General features: G+C 37.5%; 1 protein-coding gene across 3 annotated transcripts in view; it reads right to left on the minus strand.

Annotated features, from left to right (window-relative positions):
- Positions 1 to 21124, minus strand: part of ETFQO (electron-transfer flavoprotein:ubiquinone oxidoreductase) — a 91386-nt gene that overhangs the window by 7446 nt on the left and 62816 nt on the right. For all 3 annotated transcript variants that reach the window (XM_089155487.1, XM_089155486.1, XM_089155485.1), the window contains 5 exons: positions 11932 to 11981; positions 11775 to 11841; positions 3310 to 3389; positions 900 to 1028; positions 750 to 816 (listed from right to left, as the gene is read on the minus strand). In XM_089155487.1, the coding sequence (XP_089011613.1) occupies positions 750 to 816; positions 900 to 1028; positions 3310 to 3389; positions 11775 to 11841; positions 11932 to 11981 (393 nt within the window). The remainder of the gene's footprint in view (positions 1 to 749; positions 817 to 899; positions 1029 to 3309; positions 3390 to 11774; positions 11842 to 11931; positions 11982 to 21124) is intronic.

Raw genomic sequence — 21124 nt, forward strand, 5'->3', positions numbered from 1 at the left:
AGAAATTAGAATATGATTAAGGGAACCCCTCTCTAATTGGGACTCTTCAATAACTTGACCAAAACTAAACCAAACTTCAAAACAAAAATAAAACTGAAATCCTAGTAACAGGTTGGATCCAACAAACCCTAATTTGACTCGACAAGAACAGGTAAAACTTACCAAAATGCCTGTATTCATGTGCACTCTCCTAAAGTTAAGTGTAGGGATGGCACCTTAGGCCCTGTTTTGACCCTTAGTGTAGTCCTCAATCTGGTTCACATCATATATATATCCCAGAGACCTCTTTCCAGATCATCCCACTTCTACTCCATGCATCCTCACCAATTTCAAGAAACTCTATTTTTGTCACTGCTTTCGCTCTGGTTTAGGATCTTAGCATTGGCCCTCATTCATTTGAGGCTACATTACCATAATTCTTCATACAGCAGATATTTGGGGCAATCTCTGGATGTATATGTCCGTTTATGGTTGGGTCTTAGAGGGGTTCATTGAGTATAGTTTGATTCTCTTTTGGTTGCCTCTTTGTGCAGCTTCAGCATTTATCTATTTGGTTGTATCGTGATTCTTTTGTGTAATAAATTAGTTCTCTCAGGATAAATCAATTAACAACAGGAACCTGGATTAATTACCAAGCAACAATTCCATTTCAGGTTGGTAAATCTACTTGGCAAAATGAAAACCATTCATAATAAACATCGTCCACTATGCCTAGTAAATCAGCGAAACTCATGACAACAAAGCATTACCTTGCAATGCAGGCAATTTTGAGCATTGATTTGCAACTTCTGCTGGCCTTTCTCATCTGGCACATACCTGTATAATGTTTGAGGGATATTCAGACGAAAATCAAGATAGAAAGTAAATGCAATTACAATATCAAGTACTATTGGCATTACTCATATACACGTGCTGGACAGTAACGTGACTCGGGTGCAGAAAATTCTGGCAGATTAACAAGTTCAGGAACCCTTGAATCCTTCAGACGAAGATGAGCTGGTTGGTTATGTTCATGGTTTGTATTGCTCCTACAACAATAGAGTAGAAAATAAAAATCACAGGAAAGTGAAAATGAAACCCTAAGGGAAGGAGAATCATTGCTATACCATCAAAAGTCCTCCCTGTTGGCCCCCATTATCTCTTATAAACGAACATTTTCCTTCCCCCAATTGTTCTCTCCCAAAGTTGATTCATATAATCATATTTTGTTTTTTGGACACTCACATATCATATTTCAGTAACAACTGAAAGAATGTGATGTGTTAGAGGTTGGTATCACTGGTTGGATTAAAATCCTGCTTTTAGCCCCACCTCTTTTGCCAGAGCAAGATATAATATTGGATAGATCCACCTTACATAAAAATGGAAGTATACTTGCAATCATGAACAAATAGGATAGGGCTTTACATTTCACCAATAATGAAGATTATGATGCTGACAAGGTTTCTATCAACCTGAAGCTGAAATTTAATCAGAAATAATTAAATTAAAGTTGAAACCAGGTAAGTTTTTGGTAAAAATCAACATATAATTGGCTGATCAAAGAAAGTAAAAACCATTGAAACTGATTGGAAACGGCCAAAACTTGCATTGTTCTTTCCCGGAATTGAATAAAACTTGAACCATGGTGAACATGGTATGAAATCTCAGTGAAATTTTGCCAAAATCTTGAAGAACTCAACCTTGCTGAAACAAAAGAGCAGGTTGAAACAAAAAATGAATATAAAACCAACCGTCAGTGTCTCGATCTGAAATCTTGAGATTTCAAAATTTTTGGTTAAATTCTCGAAAATTAAGGAAGACTCCACTCAAGGGATGTATTTGATTTCTGGGGATTATATCTTCTCCTACCTAACCCACTAGCCATACATGCTACCAACAGCTACTTTGTACCAAATTTCAACAATATTTCACTGAAATCTTGGTACTTTTGGTCATCTTGATCATAGTTCAAGATTTTGTTTCATCTCCATATCTTGGTCTGGTCGAGACCATTAAACTATGAAGATTTCAGCCGAAACCTACTACAAATTCTAGCAGGTTTCAGTGGTATCCTTTGGTATTTTTTTGGGTCCGGTTATACTTGGACAGCCTATTTTAAGGGCTATAAACACATATCCATGTTTGGTTGACAGGAAACAACTCACAATGGTCATTTGGGTTCGTGCTCAAGCTTGGTTGTATGCTATTAAAACTAAATGTAGTTTTACAAATCTAAACACGTTTTCAGATTGACATCAATGATAAGCAAATTAATATGAAAATTAGGCAAATCATTAAACTACAACACATACCTAAAACATATACACATACATCATCAATGGTCAAATATCAAATACAACTCATGTGCGAACTGTGTAAGTATAAGAGTTTATAGAACAACTTCGATTCATATGAAAAAGAAAAACAAAGAAATTCCTTTGAAGTATAGACTAATAGAAATTTCTTTGTTGGCCTTGCTCAATCCCACTGTAAGTCCATCGGAGTCAATGTGCATTGCGTTCTAATGGTGACACATACAAATCCCACATCATTGACCCCAAGAAGAACTGAACTTGGTTACCACAAAATTGAAGAAAACACTTCAATCATGGTGTTGGGAGCTTCAATCCACCGCAATCATGAGTTTGCCGGTACTTTTGTCGAATCTTCCCCTTGATATGAGGTATTATTTTCTCAAAAATAGTGAAAATACTGTAGGAAGCCAGGCTTCCTATCAAAATCTCGAAGAGAAAAGGTCTTAGTCAAGATCACGATGAAACCTCTTATTTCCTCCTTTTTACATAAAAGTCCCTTGAATTACCGATATTTAGGGAAATCTCGAGATTTCGTAGATTTTGGTCGAAATAATGGTCAAAATGGTTTCCACCCACCATCTAGTTTCGTGGGGTTGAAACATCTGAAGTTCACCATTTCAAAGTTTGCAAAATTTTATATCATAATGAAGTATCACGATGAATTGAGATTTAGTACCCTGTTTGTAGCTATATTAGTTATTTGAAGTTAGTGACAGTTAGTTAACAAATTTAGTGATAATGTAATTTAGGCGATAAGCCTCCAATTCCACCCCCTATTTTGAACTGCTAATCGAAAAAGCACGTTGTCATTACCTTAGGTTTAGGCTTTTAGTATTTGCTTGCCTCAATTTGATCGATTGGCTCTATCCCCCCACCCCTCTTTGTCCCACTTGGTATATATCCTCATCTACTCCTCCCCACACATTTTCCTTCCCTTGGTAATATGATTAATTATTGCCCCCAAACAAAGTAAACAAATAAATAAATAGAAGAGTATTTTCCATGAGCAAACCTATAGAGAGAGGTTGGCACATCAAATGAAAGCAATCCATCTGGTTTGGGGTATTGAATAGGAGTGTGTAATCTTGCAACCTACAAATGAGAAGTGATAGAGTTAATAAACCCATGCTGAAGTTACAGAATTGAGTATATATATAAACAATGGCATCCTTATGAGGACAACTAATATTAAAGAATCATGATTATCAAAGATTAACATACAGAAAAAACAAACGTAAGTTCATCTTTTCGTAATACAAATATACTGTATCAATTAGCAACATAATGTAATAACATTATAACATATGATTATGAACTACATAAAATTATAAATATGAAAATGATAGTATGGGGAAAATATTTTTTTGTTGTACGGGGAAAAAATATGCATGTTGTGATCCACAATATATACAATTGTTGGTTTGTTGCTTAACTTAAACATCCTGGATTTTTTCCCTGACTATTTTTGAAGTAAACAAATAATTCTCGAATCCATTAGTTGCTTAGATTTCTTAATTATGTTTTAATTCTAAAGTATGTTCGTATTGGCTGAAGGACTCCATTATAAAGCTACAAAGTTCCCAATTACACCCCACCCAGTGGGAAGAATAAGAAGTTGATCTTTATCTTATTCTTCTAAGCAATTGCTTGAGAGAATTTCTTTTAGTGGAGATTTGATGTGCTTGACATTTTTGAAGTCAAGGATGATTCCTAATGGATGCTACTATGTGGTTCAAACACTAATTCTAAGTCTGAGCATGGAATTACTCCACTTATGTAAGATCTTCATTTCTACCCCTTTTCTCTTACCTTAATTTCTTATTGATCCTATTCACCATAGCCCTGACCTAAGGGTTTCAATTGTGTACTGAAACTGTTTAACCGTACTGTACGACACCGTTTAAGCCTCACTGTTTTCAAATTCGGTACGGTATGTATCGAAAACGTCTTTTTGGAATTCGGGACGGTACAATTTTGGTTTCAGACACTGTACCGATTTACCATACACCAAAACCGCATTTATAATACCAAATACCATATATTGCACTGGTATTTGAAGGTTATTTTGTAATTTTATTTTACTTATACCCTAAGTACCTAACCCTATCTGGATCTTTAGTTCAACTTCGATTGAGAAAAAGAGAAAACCTAGAACCAAAAAAGAGAGACGAAGTGACAAACAAGGGAGAGCTAGGAGCTTACCATCTTCGTTTAAATCTTCACTTTTGTGTGTTTTGAGTTGGAATCACTGGGTGAGAGGCAAGAGGGTTACAGGACCTGAAGGTTGATTTGTTGCTATTGTAAGTGTTAAAAAGCAGAGGTGGAGATGAAAGAAGATGAGAAGGTAGTGGGTAACAAACTAATCTATTAATTAAAGCACACACCATTCAGACATTAAGCTGAATTTAAGAATTTCTGCTGGGCTCTCCTTAGCTGTATGTGTTCAGAAATTTATGACGAGCAAGGCAGCAAGCTTGGTCAGTCAAGTATTTGAGTTTATGATGTTTAATTGTTCAACGGTTGCTAACCTGTACTTAATCACACCACTTACTTGGGACCTGAAATTGTAGGCAAACAGGGTTCTCTGTGAAGAATGTGAATCATTATCAGAAACCAGCATTGTATAATCTTTGAGAAGTGAGGAAGTGACAATATCACAGAGAGATAATATGCCTTCTGTTCAAATATGTCCGATCGGTATATCTTCAGGTGGATTCCACTGAATGTCAAACATTCTTATTTAAAGAAACAAAAACCTTCATATGCCAGGGAATAAAACAGAAAAGTTATGGCTGGGAGAAAATATGCATTATTTGGCAACGTTTTCTCCAGTTTATCCTTAGTCTGTGGTATAGAATTATGAATATAAAAACCTTCGTATGCCAGGGAATAAAACAGAGGTTTGGCACAACAGAAGAAACAAAGTAAGGAACATTTACACCATTATTAGGTGCCTAAAGTAACCACTAACCGGATAAAACTAACACTAGAAACACCCATAAATCCATTTTCAAATCCAAATTAACCAAATCCATTTAGTAGCGACAAATTAGAAAATTAGAAGAATTGGTTTTTCTATACTGAAATTATACCGTACCATGTACTGAACCATGCCATTTTTCATGTAATGATTTTATACTGAAACCGTACTGAACCATTTTTTTAAAATACTGTTTTCATACCATACCGTATAAATTTGATACGATATGGTTTCGGTATGAGGTTTTGAAATTTGGTATGGTACCGTACCAAACTGAATTGACACCCTTACCCTACCTACCCTTCATCTGCCCCACTCAAGCACCGTGAACCCTGAACCATTGAGATGGGGGAGAGGCTGGGAATTGAAATTACTTGGGGGTGGGTGACGGGGGCAGATCAGTTCTTGGAGCAAGAAAACCTTCAACTAGGTGCTGCATCGATTCTCAGCCCTGAAGCACTCATGCACACTTCCTGGCTGCAACTCTCAATAATTTTAACGAACAACTGAATTGAATTACAACCATGGACCTGTATTTATAATCTGATATTAAGACTCCTACTTGGACTCTTAAAGAAAACCCAAATTGACTTCTAAGTTCTAACTAGGACTCCTATTTGATTTAACAACTGAGTCGTCCTCAACTAATTAATTATAAGGACTTCCACTAGGACTCTAACTTCAGTACTCGGACTCCAAATAACAAAAAGAAAGCAGATAAGGACTCCACAAAAGCAAGCTGGAATCATTCCAACTTAATAGTGCTTGAACTAGAGGTGAATGACAACCCAAAATGTCCCTACTAGGGTTTCAGCCCCCCCCCCCAGGGCAGTGCCGCAAGTTGCTAATGGGCCTGGGCTTTCTGGGCTGTCTCTTGATGTATACATCATTAGGGCTCCAAATGAGGGGTACTATGACCAAAATACCCCTGGCCAGAATTCAGCAGCCCTTAGTGCACCTTTTGGAGTCTTCTTACATCACATCATGCAGATCCAGCCATCAACTGAAGCCCTAACTCAAACCATAGGCTTCCCCATAAGCCCCTCCCCCCATCCCTGTTATAGTCCCTGGTCTAGCTCTAATTTCAGCAAACTCTTATCTACCCCTGCAACCAAAAAACCTTCAACTTCTATTTGCCAAACTTCTAACCATCAGCAAACTGTGCCCTTTTTAAGGAAACCTTCCCACCTACAGTACCTACACTTGACCAAAAGCCCGGCCAATAAATACCCTTCAGAACCCTTTAACAAGCCATCCCTACATGGCTTCAGCTGACCCTAAATTTTAAGGAATTCACATTTACCCTTCAGAATTCATTCCAGACCTTCCCCTAAATCTGCACGTCAGTTCCTTAGAGCCTTGTTCCCATCTGTTCACACTAACCCCAGAAAGCCCCCTCTTGCCTTCACATTTAAATCTCTAAGTTGCTACAGATTTTTCGCATCATCTCGGCAAATTGCCATTTGGTCCTCGGTTGAACCTTGAAAGCAAGGGTACATCAATAATGAGAAATACCCCGGTACCAAGGAAACTCCACATGATTACATCAGTAACCACTATAATTAGGACTCTAATACCCTAATAACTTCACAAGGGTGATATGACAGATGATGTGAAATCCCTTAGGATCCTAACCAAAAACCCTACTTATAGGCCTGATGACCTGAGGATCTAGTAGACGGAAGCTGTGGGTCAAACTTGAGACCATTAGATTAGCCTCAGAATCCATATGGACTTGGATGGTGGATGGTGGTTTTGTTGCTTTGTTGGAATTTAGAAGAAGATTTTATTGAACCTAGATGGATTGGGAAGGTGGATTTCCATCTCTCGAATGTTAAGAGTTGGGAAGTACTCAAGTCCATGTATGGGCCCTTAGTGTGTGATCCCTAAGTTTGTGTAAGTCTTTGCAATGAACCAGATCGATCGGCCATCTTGCTGCTGAAAAGTGGTGAGGACGATTTGTCCAAACAAGATGGGCATTTTGGGTTTTCGGACTCTAAACCCTTATTTAATGAACCTTAACCTCAATTTCAGGATTATTGCATTCCTAGACAGCTGAGAAACCTAGAATGAGTTAGAGAGTTCATAATGATGCAGAAAGAAGAGAGATTTGAGGCAAGAATCACGAATCTTCATTGCATTTTCGATCTTGAAGGCAAGACATCAATCTTTTCTATTGTTTTCTTACTCTTCATTTGTTTTGGGATTGATGAATGTGTGGAAGCTATTTTGGGATTAGATCCAGTAAGGAAACCCATGTTTTCCATCAATCCTAGCCAGATCTAGTACAAGGGAAGAGATTCGGGTCTCTCCCAATTGCTGAATTTTTCCTGGAGTAGAATCCATGAACCTCAGTTTCATTAGATTCTTAGGATTTGTTTGTGGGTTTTGTTCATGGTTATTTAAGGGTGTTTGAACATGCCTTAGGGACGAAATCCATGCTTGAGATCAACCTAGAACCCTTTAAGGATTGGGGATCTAAGATGAGAAATTCAGACTTGGGTGTCGTTCCTCACCTGGAAGGTCGTGGGGGCGGTTGACCACCCAAATAGGTTGGACCAACTACCCCTCTTGCTGTGTTGTTTTTGGGGCTTTTTCTTGGTCAGTTTGATTTGAAGCCCTAATTAAATAACATGAACATGTTATTAGGAGTTCTGGTAGCTTGCTAGCACTATTGATTGTAGGTGAGTGAGGGAGACAATCCTCACTTATTGGATGATGCTTGATTTTAGTTTGCTTCCTATAATATGCTTACAATATTCTGTGGTGATTACTCGTGCTGTTAGGGCATGCATGCATGGGTTTTTTTGTGGGAATATGTTTAGCATGTTGTTAAATTACTTCTCTCTTTTATCATATGAATTGTTGTATAGTGGGCTGGGTACTTATGTAGATGCATTCATACTTGCAATAAATAGGGATTGTGGTTCAGGCCATTGCCCTAGGTACCTCTTGCATGTCATGTAGATTGTATGTTGCATTCTATGGATGTCTAGATGTCTAAACGCGTGGCTAGGGACCCTTTAGCCTGCTACAACCCCTCTAGTATGGGTATTGAAGTCGAGTCACCTGTGACAACGGTAGACGTGATTGTGGGCATCCAACAATTGGTAATACTCTCGTGAGGAGACAAAATCCTACCTGCGTGTCATTCATGGCACGCTTGCATATGGTAGGTGTAGCTCGTGGGGTGCCCAATGGTCACCAGGACTCCGTGATGGGACACGAGAATATTCACCTTATTATACGTGGATGACCATTGGGTTACGAGTGATAATTCGACAGTCAATAGAAATCCCATAATGATTAATATTCCCTAGACTTTGAAGGATACCAGACCAATAGGGCATTAGGCATGAGGAAGGGTATCTGGACCTTGAGTAACATTATGAGTAGATGACCTTTTACGTTGGGCTAGGTATTTCCCTGACATGTACTAGTCTCATACAAATGGTTGTGGTGAGAGAGGGTGGAGCTATATCCCCTTACCTTGGTTGTGATGTAGACCTAATCCCCATACCTTGGTTGTGATGTAGACCTAATCTCCATACCTCGGTTGTGACGCCTAATAGTCTGTTTTGACCTACCCAGAGGGGGCTGGTAGTATCTTAATGTTTGTTGCCTAGATAGAGACCGGCATAGATGCATTCCATATGTCATTGCATATTTCATCCTGGCATCCTTATTATGTGTTCTGTGAGATTTGTTTGCCTTGTTGAGTTCTATGGAACTCATTCATTTGGAAACATATTATAGACTTTGTTGCAGGTTATGATAACTAGGTCGCACAAGAATACTCGATACTAGTAGAGACATACAAGACTCCAGTGGTGGAAGACTACGAGCCACATGGTGAGTTGTATGCATGTTTGGAGTGCTCCTAGGGCACTTAGCCATTTTGATTGGAGGGTTACTATTTATAGAGACGTAGAGAATATAACTGGAGGGAACATCATTTTGTTAGATTTTATTAAAGGATGTAACTAAACATAGTTTCACTTTCATTCCTTTTTGTTCCGGTTGATGTTCGTTATTCCTTTTGATAGTTATGTATATTGGACGTTTTATTCTTTTTGCTCACTGATTATGATATAGTGTGGATTATTATAATCTTAGCTTGTAACCTGATCTTGTGATGTGGATCATATCCACTTGTAGTCAGGTGGGTCCGACACCATCAAGTGGGGTGCGACAAATGACGTTTCATAAAGAGTAAATGTAGGATGGATGAAATGGAGAGTTGCGTCTATTTATATCATTGATGAATTCTTGTAACACTTGATAAGGAAAAGTTTATAAAACAATCATATGAGTGGATATTATGGATCATGCAGAATGTTGGGTAGCTAAAAAGCATTACATAAATGAGCTCAGTGTGGGTGGGCATACCAAATTACCAATGTTGAGATTGTTTGAGTTATTAGTTAGGAGTAAATTTAGACCAAATTAGACGGTCACCGAGTCACACTATAAGGACAAATGAAAGTAATAATAGGAGACGTGACTTCATTATTGTTGCAACAAGAATCTCCATTTCTCTCCATCTCATGCATTGTATGTTTTCTCTCTGTCATTCCTTCATTAAAGTTAGACAAGTAGCAAAGCCAGTAAGAATACAGGATGAATGATCATATTAGAGCTGATTTGGGTTAGCCCTGATGCATTAAGCAATCAAGAAGTCGAGGTGGCACGACCATGTTCAATGGAGGCCTCTAGCTGCATAGTCTAGAGGAGTGATTTAATTTGGATTGAAAGAACTAAAAGAGCAAGGAGCAGACACGACCTTAGGAGGAGTGTGAGGAAAGACAAGCATTACTAGGACTGTTGTGAACCAGATCCTAGGGTTTAGTTGTTAGAATATTGCCTTAGAATAAAGCTTACTTTGGAATCCTCTTCACTTAGAATCAGCAGTCTTTTAGGACTGAAATTTCCTTTGGTGGAGGTGTTTTGCATAGATTTAGGGTCTCGAGGAATTTCGGGAATTGGGTTATGAGTAATTTCAGGAATATGTATGGTCGGGAAGTGATGATTTCCTAGGAGGAAAGGTTAGGTTAATGTTTTGTGATCAAATATGATATGCTCTAAGATAATAATTAGGATCCTAATGATACATAACCCCCCATGGGAGATACAGGATAAATTCCTTGAGATGGAAGCTTGGGTCTATAGGTGTTGGAATGGGCTGAAACTTGCAGAGAATGTAGTTAATAATTTAGGGATATGATTCTCCAAAGTTTGGTGTGGGGGGGCTTTGGATGGCTAAATTAAAAGATATTAAGGTTCTTCTTTTTTGGGTCTTGGGAAGTACGAAAATTCAAGAAAATAATTATATCTTGAAATCAAATAGTTAGAATGGGGTCAAATTGGGATCTAAGGTAATTAGGGACTTAGGGTTAGGGGGTGAGGTTTCTAAAGTTTAGGACAAATGTAACATTTAGATTGGTGTAGAACTAACCTAGAAATTTGGATCTCTAGAAAAGTGCAAAAATTCAAGAAAATTCAAAAAAATAAAAAAGAAGGGTGTGACGGATGGGGAAGAAGTGGGAAGGCTAGGAATGGGGTTGGGCATGCAGTACTTGTAGAGGAAGGGAAGCAGAAGATCTTCAACATACTCAGTCTCACAAACCTACCCCAGGCTACCCTCCAAGAGAGCCACAACTCAACCACTCTTCCTTCAATTCATAGCTTTATTCAATAAGTCAAATCTAATTTGTACAACCCAGAGTGGTTTTTTTTATAACATACAGAAAGGAAAACATAAAAGACTCTACTTCCAAAAGAAAACAAGCTAGGACTCTAACTTGCAAACCTATTCTAAATAAGACATACTTGACTAAAGACTTTAAATCAAACAAGGATTCTATCAGATCTCACTTTAAAAGGATCCAATTTGGATTTTGGAATTTAAGGGTGGATATGGAACCCTAGTAAGAAACAGATTGAAACTAGGGGACTCCTTCACAACTAGAAATACAACACTGACGAGGACTCTTTAATAACTTGCAAATTAATGAATCAAATTCAAAAATAAATTAGATCTAGGGTCACACTAACATACTAAACCCAACTAGACCCTAAGTGGACTCAACCAAAAAACAGCAAAGTTACCAAAATATCCCTATGCTTGAACAAAATTACTTGGGTTACTGGTAGGGCTGGAGGGTGCTGATAAACCCCTTGGGCCCTCATTAGGTGGTCCTGGATTTGGTTTACATCAAGAAAAAATAAAATATGGCCTCGAATAGAGCTGATTTTAGGAGAAGGATCAGTGTAGCCAATACCATTTAATTAGAAAAAGGCAGAGCTTTTGTTGTTGAAAAACTGATAAATAACTGTGCAAGTAGACAACAAACTTCACTAAAGACAATAGACAGAAGATTAGCATATCAACTCTTACAAGGTACACAGGATAAAACTTCAGCCAAGTTCTTATGCATTACACTCTCAATAACTAGTAACCTCATAAAAAATCACAGGTTCCAGGACAAGAGGCTCACTTCTGTTGCTTCATGATCAGGTTTTCCATGTTTCAACGTCAATGGGGACCTTCCCTTTAAAATGTAGCTGTTAATGAAAACAAAATATTAAGTATTGACAAATAAATTCAAGAGCAGAGAATCTCTGGCAAATCATTAGTGATAATTGAGATCTTACTGCTCTATGGCAGAAAATGCCACACCCGGGAAAAGCCCATACTTGAATGCCTACAAGAACCAAAAAATATTCCAAGTGAATAAACAAGGATGTCGTAAAAAGTAACTTTAAATCAGTGTCTTCAGATGGTAAAAGCATAACATAGGACAATTAACTTTCCGAGTAGGATGTAAGCCTCAAAGTACAGAATATGAACCTCCTGGACACTACTAAACAATAAAAAATTGGGGATACCAAGTGCAGGAGGCTCATGTTACTGTGGGATCTGGGAGGGCGATAATGTAAACAGCCTTAACCCTGCTTCCCAGACAATGTCACCTCAAAGCAGCAAAAATCTGGACTGATGAGTGGGGTGACCATACTGAAACCTAGCCACCGCTCATCCACTTCCAATGGCTGGAAACAATCATTTTCTTATGTCTTGATCTCAAGAAAATCAGGCAGTCAACCAGGGCTCTACCAAAATGAAAGCCAAGACGTAGCCTGGACCACTCGAGTCAGCTTGAAGCAGGCCTTAAAGTGGATAGGGATCATGCAAAATTGAGCATTCATTCTTGGGTGGACCAGCCAGCTCACACGAGCTTAGTCCTTAGAGCATTGTTTTCCTAAAGTATATTCCGATTCATGGATTTGGTTGATCGAAGTTCTATTGGTAGTTGTAATTAGCAATTAAGTCAACATAGTTAGATTCTGGGATTTGCTATCCTAAGTAGGATTTAAGTTATTATAAATAGCAGTGTCAGGGTAATTAGCCATTCAATTTATTACATAAAGTTTTAAGTTTTCTTTGATGGACGCTGGACGAATCAGTAAGGAGTAAGATATCACTGGAGGACAGCGTGAATGTGTGATTGTGTACCTTATTGGGAGGAAGCCATAGTTATCCTTCTGTCTTCTAATTCTTGATCTTTTCTTCATCAATATTAACTGTTTCATCTGGTTCAGTTCAACCTGGCCGCTACCCATTTGACTGTATTTTCGGTATGCATACCATTCTCTTTCAGTGCTGATTCATAGGACGAACAGTCTCAGTTTGACCTGCTTGATACCCTGTTATGACACTCTTTTGTCAAAGATGACTTCCTTGTAGAGAGGAATCATCCACTCTTTTGTGATCACAAAGGTTCTTCTGAACAGCATATTCGATCAGGGATTATGCCCTTTTTAATCAAGCGTTTGGTTTGTATTGGAACAAAGGGCATTTGAACTGTTAAACTTGAGGTCGGTTCTGAACTTCAGACCAATCTGTTGATTAGGTTGAATTTAGTTTAAGCTTTACAATTTTTATGATCTCTGTTGAAGTATATACACTTGGGATATTTACTGTGACACTAAAAACTCCCAAAACTTATGTAGCAAGACTCCAACATTAGAAATAGAAAGTAGAATAACATCAATAGCATAATATTGTTCACGTAAACAGTACAAACAAAGTTACTGTTCACGTAAACAGTAAAAAGCAGATTGTACTGTTCACGTGAACAGCACCGTGAACAGTAAAAAACAGGTTTTACTGTTCACGTGAATAGTGTCGTGAACAGTAAATATCAAAAGTGTATATACTTCAACAATCTCCAACTGTGAGATCACATTGATTCCTAAATTATTCCCAAACCGCTCATCCTTTCATTCCCATCTTCTGGAGGTTCTAATCCTTCCTATTGATTAATGTTTGCTAGAGTTTGGTGTTATTCTGGGAGGGTTGAGTTTTGAGTCAGTTTTAGAGTTTCAGAGTGGGACTTTTTATATGGGAGAGTAAGGGAACCCATCTAGAAGGATTTTGAAGTTACTCCCACCATCATCACCCCCCCCCAACCTGTGTGGAGGGGACAATCAAAAGGAAAGTGCAATCCATCCCCCAACCAAAAGAAGACCAAAAAATAAAAAAGGGAGCTGTTAAAGGCTCTTTGTGGCCAATCTTTTGGCCATTCCTTCACCTTCACTTAAGGGAAGAGCCAGAGAGTTCCAACAAGATCTTGCCAGACTTGGTGGTATACTAGTCATTGAGTCTTTAGAATTTTAATATGTGAAAAATCATTACTTTGCACTTCATTTTATCCTTGTGGTCTCAGAAATTTTAAGTTAGTGATGGTAGATTTGGCTAGTGAGTGATCATTGTTCTCTCAATTTGAAATATGCACGTCAAAATGGTTCTTAGCAAAAACTTTGAAACTAGGATGGGGTTGTGACCTATGAACCAAAGTAGGATATTCCAAGGGATAGGGTAGTGATGTTTCACAAATTCACAAGCGCAACTAGCTGAAGAGGCAACTCGGTGGGGGTATCCATATGACCTCATCTGAACAGGGGGATTTAGGGTTGGGGTGTCTGTTACTAGGTAGTAAGGCCCTGATAGAGGAAAGGCATGACGGAAAGCATATATTCCGACCTCCACCCCTCAAAAAAAAAAAAAAAAAAAAAAAAATCTGGGGGCAAGGGACCAGGATCCACAGGATATGATGAAAAAGAGCACGGCAGACTTAAGTATGCAGGACGCAAGAACAGCAAAGACACTGGGCTCTTAGTGTATAGTATCCAAGATTCCTTGAGGGTGCTAGGGATCAAGTCGAAGGGAGGTAGAGTTCTTATAAATGATCAAAAAAGAAATAGCTATAAGGGCTACGAAATGAAGGTGGAGACTTTTACTTAAATCCAGGGTTCGAAATCTCAATTTCGGGGCCCGTTTCAACCAGCCTAGACACTGAGATGGTATCGAAATTTTGGAAATCTTAGTTGAAACCTGGAAATTTTCCCAGGTAGTCTCAACACCAGGTTTCAGGGGGTTTTATAGGGTTGTTTGGTCTAATTTCTTGCATACTACCTATTTAAAGCATAAAGGGCATAATGGCATAGGTATTTTACTAAAAGAAAAAACAAAGTAGAGTTATCATTCAAGTGTTAGTATACATGAGAGGTTCTGAGAAATTCAAAGTTTGTAAAATTGAACAAATTAAATTGCACACAATAAATGATTTATACAAAATTACAAATACAATAACTAAAAAGAAACTTAAAGGCTTCATACAAGTTGGGTGCTTAGGTTGGGACGTGTACTCTAAACAAAGTTTCACCATACTCCATATCCAACATCTCCATTATATACTCCATAAGGACTATAACTATGGAGCAAGCAACAAACAAGGTGAAGGACGAAAAAGGAGTGATGAATTTTTATTGAGAAATAGGTTGAACGAGGCAAAAATGGAAAAAAAATGGAGGAAGTCTAGGTTTTTTAGAAAACCAACACGAAATTGCTTGGGAGAAAAAAATATTCCTACGTTTTGACCGAGACGGGTCCATCAACAGTTTAAAATCCCCAATCTTGCTCGAGTTCTAAGAGATTTCACAGAATTCAAGCGACATTGTTAGCAAAATTTCAACATTTATACCCCCTTTTTTTTTTTTTATGATTTTACTTGTTTCAACCATAGGAAATTTCGGTCGAAATTGTTGAAATTTTGACAAAAATGCCTGCATTTTTTGAAAACCAAAATGAAATTCCAATTATTTCGGAAAAAGTTACAAGTTTCAACCGAAATTTTGAAAATTTAGACCATTTTGGAGGTTTTGACCATCTCGACCAAAATTTTGACCATTTCAACATTCCAACTTGTTTTTCCTCAGTTTTTGTTGATTCCTATCCCACTTTCACCTAATTTCCACAACTCCTTTGCCTTCCGGCACCTCTTTTTCTCATCTTTTGCCTCCAAACACCTTCTAAGACACAACTACAAAGGAAACTCCGGTAGCAATAAAATATGAAGAATGAGCCATACCCAACAGTTCTAAACTTCCCCCTTTTTATTTTTGTTTTGTTCATGCCTTAAATGATCTTGTATTGCCTTGAAATTTATATATGTTTAGCCTAGGACTATAATCTATGATTGTGTTTTGTTAAACTTTTTATTTTATTTTATTTTATTTTATTTATTTTAATTATTTGCTACCATTTTTTCATTTTATGATTTTAATAATTATTTTCTAAATTATGTATTTTTATCTTATGTATATAAGATATATGGGCTTCAACTTGATATATATGAGACACTGTCACTTGATCTAGTTGGTCATTTTATTTTGTTGACTTGTTGTATATGTAACCATTCTATCAAACAATTCATGTATGCTGATGATTTTATGCCTATATGCAATACAATTTGTACTTGTTGGAACCATTCATTTGTTAGTATACTTGAATGATAAATTTTCAATGGTATTTTTTTGACAAAATACTAATTCCATTGTGTTTATTATACTTTAAAATAGGAAGGAGGCAAGAAATCAGATGAAATGGACGTCATATAAGGCCCGAAACCTAGGGTCGAAATTAAAAAAAAGAGTCATGTTTTGACCGAAATTTCAGTTGAAACCTAAAAATGTCAGCCTTTCGTGGGTCGAAATCCTAGTTTCGACCAAAACTTTTTCCTTGGTTTCAACCCCATTTTCACCCAAAATATAACACTCCTTTGTCTTCCATCATATTCTTTGTTAATAACTTTTTAGGGTCTTTTTCGTTACACGTTTTCTCCTCACATTTTTTTTATATTCACTATTTTTATCTCTTTATTATAATGCCAAGTCCCAAGTTGACACAGGGTGTTGGGGAAAGCTCTTGTGGAAATGGTTGTTTATTTTACAGGAGAAGAAGCTTTTATTGGTTTGTTGTATGTTTTTATGAAATTAGAAATTTGGTTTCAGTTGCTCTATTCTCTTATCATAGGGATGGAACCATGGGTAGCATGCACAGCCAAAGGTTCTATGAATAAGGTAGAGATACGATGATATTTAATCATTTAATCAGCCAAAGTAATTACATAAATTGTTCAATTTACAAGTCTTTGTATTTAATGTTATCAGACACGCATGTCTCTCAAGTGGTATATAAATGTGATACCTTTTCATTGTCTTGAAAAATACTTGTGTCGTTGTGTTCTTTAAGCTTTAAATAGGTAGTATGTAAGAAATCATATAAAAAATTGTGTAAACGCCCTCAAAACCAGCCGTTGAAACCTGGGAATTTCCCAAATTTTGACCAAGATGGTTGAGATTTTAACACCAGCCTCAAAACCGGCCTTGAACTGAGATTTCGAACCTTGCACTAGATACATGAGATCTTGAATGGACCAGAAAATTCTGGTAGGATAAAACTCAGTAAGGGATCCTTTTGGAGCTAGTGTTAGGGTTGATATCAAGGGTTTATGTCAAGTTAATGTAAGGTAAGATATATGTTAAAAGTTACAACAAAATCAGGTTGTTAAATGTGGAATTATGGATTCCTGGTAGATATAGGACTGATGGGAAAGAGCAAGCATAGGCAATTGTCTACAAAGATGGATATGAATTTTGTATAGAGTCCCCCTAAGAATAGGAGAGGATTGGATTTATATTTTGGCAACTTTTAATGGTTAGATTTGGGTGGGAAAAGTTCTGACAAAAATGCATTTTGTATATGATCTTCTAGTAGCAAAGAAGAATACTTGCATGCTTTTCAAAGCAGCTGCTAAATAGAATTTGAAACTCAAAAAGCAAAACTTGATCAAGAACTAAGAGATTTTAGAAAATCTTGCATAACTAAACCATGAGCTAGAATACTCAAAAATGTTTGAAACTTGTTCACGAAACAAGCTGAAACAAGCTGAAGGATCCACTTTTTGGAGTGAAATGGTCTCTTATGCTTGGTTTAGTAGAAGTCACAGGGCAGTGGGCCTGCAGGGAGAAAGGGAAAGGGATTGCACAAGCAGTCTCTCAAAAAGAATGGTCAACTTATATTTAATTCACTCTGAAATTGCTATTTTAGAGCATAGTTTTCAAGGTGTCGCCTAGGTGTTCTCACCCTTTTTTGGGTCAAGGTGACTTGAGGTCACCTTGATTTTCATTGTCCACTATGGGTAAGAGACTTAGAGGCACTCATTTAAAGAAGAAAATTCAAATATATCCTTGTTAGACTATAAAAGTGAAAATAAAATTGCAACTCAAATTCTAATTTTAACTTATCCGGACATACATAACCCAAAACAAATAAATATTAAATGCAAAAACTAATTAAAACCCTTGTTGGATCCAAAAACCATTGGATTAGTTGTTTTTGGATTTGGGCTTCTAAAGCTAACATACTGAACCAACCAAGTGATACTGCACTAGCTCTCCTCCTTCAATAAGAACTTGACTCTCATGAGTTTGGATTGAGTCCATGAATGCCGTTTGTGTCAACTCACCATAGAAGGATTCATGGAAGAAAATTCGATCGAAATGGTCGAAATTTCGATCGAAATGCTTGCAAAAATCCAAATCGAAACAAAATGTAGTAGTAGGCACGAAATGTATCCATATCGTTTTGTATCGACCGAAATTTCAGTTGATACAAGTCGATATTTCGGCCCAATACCATATCGGGCCGAAACGACACTTGCGCAGCTTATAAAATACCCAAAATCGACCCAGTTTCGACCTACCGAGCCTTTTTTCCTGTTTCGAGCGATATCGCCCTGGATATTTCGACCCATGTTTGAAATTTTTTGTGATTTCTCTTGCTTTCATCCCTTCTACACCTAATTTCTAGTATTCCATTTCCTTCAAACACTTGATTTGCTCCTCCATTTGTGCATTTTCTCAAATCTTGCAAGGTGAGTAACCAACTTCCTCATTTTTTGATTTTTGTTTCATTTGTACCTTAAATCATGTTAGATTGCTTCCAGATTTATATATGTTTACTTTAGAGTGTTGATCTATGAATTTGTAGTGTCAAAATTATTTTTTTATTCTTCCTACTATTTTTTTATTTTTCTGTTATTAAAAATTATTTACTACATTATGTATATTGTGAAAAATGTTTATGTATAGTACATGTATAAGCTTCAAATGAATGTATGTGAGAGTTGAGACACCAAATTGCTGTGATGGTGTTGAATTAATTTTTTTTTCTGTTAATTATGTAATTTACTGTATTTAATATATATTTAAATAATTAAAAAAATATTTAAATATTAAAAAAATAATTAATTTCTGTTTTAAATTTAAGAATAGGAGAGTATTAGTGGAAGCATGTATGCAATTTTTTGAGCATGTTGTGGATATTTTTAAGATAGTTAGTGTGTATTTTATATATTTTAAAATTATTTATATATTAAAAAATACTTATATAGTAGTTATACATATATTTTTTTTATATTTAAAAATAGGAGGTTATTATTAGAAGCATGTATGTCATTTTTGGAGCATATTGTGGAGCTTTTCAAGATACTTAGTGTGTGTTTCTTGTATCAGGCACTCTCTTTTAAAGATGTCAGACATAACTTGGGATCATGGGAGGCCACTGACAGCTGATAAGAGGAAGAGCGAAAGTAATTACTGTAAGAAACAAATAGGAGGAGGTGGGGCTACTAGATTGAAGGTGCATCTAGCTGGTGGCAACAGGGATGTAACAGGGTGCTCAAAGGTGCCTGTAGAGGTCAAGAGAGCAATGGCCTCATATATTAGTGGTACAAAGCAAAAGAGGAAAGAGAAGAGAACACAGAGGGATGAGTTCGACGATGCCTGCTTAGATGACCTTCCAGATCCTGAGGGTTATGGTAGGGATGAGCCAGGAGACAGTGACCCTGATCCAGAGGTCGATCAGCTGAGGAGGGCGATGATGATGAGTAGGGAGCAATAAAGGATTGATGACATGAGGAGGCAACAGAGGGGTCTGGGTTGTGGGTCCTCTAGAGAGCCAGTAGGTATGGGAGGCACATATGGCTCCCAAGTCCCTATGAGGAGGTCTCAGAGTGTGAGCTAGGAGGCTCCTATCCCACGGGCCCCCACAAGGGGTCAAGCTTCCTCAACACATCCTACAGATCCGGATCTTAAGATTCTTCGCAATGATCCGGTCCTATTTGCGAGGCCTGAGCATAAACAGAGAAAGTTAAAGCACTTATGGGGGAGTGTGAAGGAGAAAGTGGGGATGGCTTTCTCCAAATGTGCGCATTACCATAGTGTTCCTGCACATACAGCCCAGGGACCCTACTACAGAGATATGATTGAGCAGATAGGCAGGGCTGGGAGTGGTGTATAGGGCTCCACTCCATATAAGATATATAATGTGTATTTGCCTAAGCATAAAGAGGACATAAATGAGTACATTAAGGGATTAAAGCCCATGTGGAATCATTATGGAGTGACTCTGATGGCTGATGGTTGGATTGGTCCCACTAGACAGTCCATCATCAATTTCATGTTGAATTGTGATGGGAGGACAGTGTTCCTCAAGTCAGTAGTGCATCCGGTGAGAAGAAGGTCTCACCGGATGCAAAATACATTTACAAATTACTGAAGCAAGTGGTGAAGGAGGTTGGAGTGGAAAATGTAGTTCAAATTGTGACTGATAATGGCTCCAACTACAAGAAAGCTGGGTTGAAGATGCAGGAGAACTTCAGGTATCTAAAATCTAAACATATAGTATTAATTTTCATTTGTAAATACATATATTTACATTACACATATACATGTACATTTTATAACTTTGTATTGATGGCTTGATGCCTTGATGGATGGACAAATATAGGCTCTTTTGGACTCCTTGTGCTGCTCACTGCATTGACTTAATGTTGAAGGAGATTGGAAAGGTCAAGCTTGTGAAGAATACCGTGGACCAAGCTCGACATGTTAGCACCTTCATATATAACCACACCTATGCATTAAGGATGATGAGGGACAAGCGTCAGGGTGAGTTAGTGAGGCCAGGCATAACCAGATTTGCTACTAATTGGATAGCACTGCAGAGCTTTGAGAGTAGAAAGATTGGCCTTAGGAGTATGTTTGCATCAAAGGAGTGGTTTAACTGGGAGGGTTCTTCATCAGTGGGAGGAAGGAGAGCTCAGTTGACTATCCTTGATGAGACTTTCTGGCACAATGTGAGGATAGTGGTGAAGATGCTTGAGCCTGTGGTGAATGTGTTGAGGATGGTAGATCAGCAAAGAAAACCTACTCTAGCACACATATTTGCTGCAGTAGATAGGATGAAGCAGCAAGTTGCTCAGGTCCACCCACGCGGCAACAAGAAAGTCCTTCAAATCATCAACAGTAGATGGGAGTCTATGTTGCAGCATCCATCGCATAACTATTTGGTGAGTTGTTAAGTCTAGTATTTAATTTAATTTTCATTATGTTATCACACTATTAAGCATTAACTATTCCCTTTTATGACATACTTTTTCTT

This window comes from Hakea prostrata, chromosome 5 (genome assembly GCF_041222555.1).
Source record: "Hakea prostrata isolate BN-2017 chromosome 5, UWA_Hpros_2, whole genome shotgun sequence".
Taxonomy (NCBI): Eukaryota; Viridiplantae; Streptophyta; class Magnoliopsida; order Proteales; family Proteaceae; genus Hakea; species Hakea prostrata.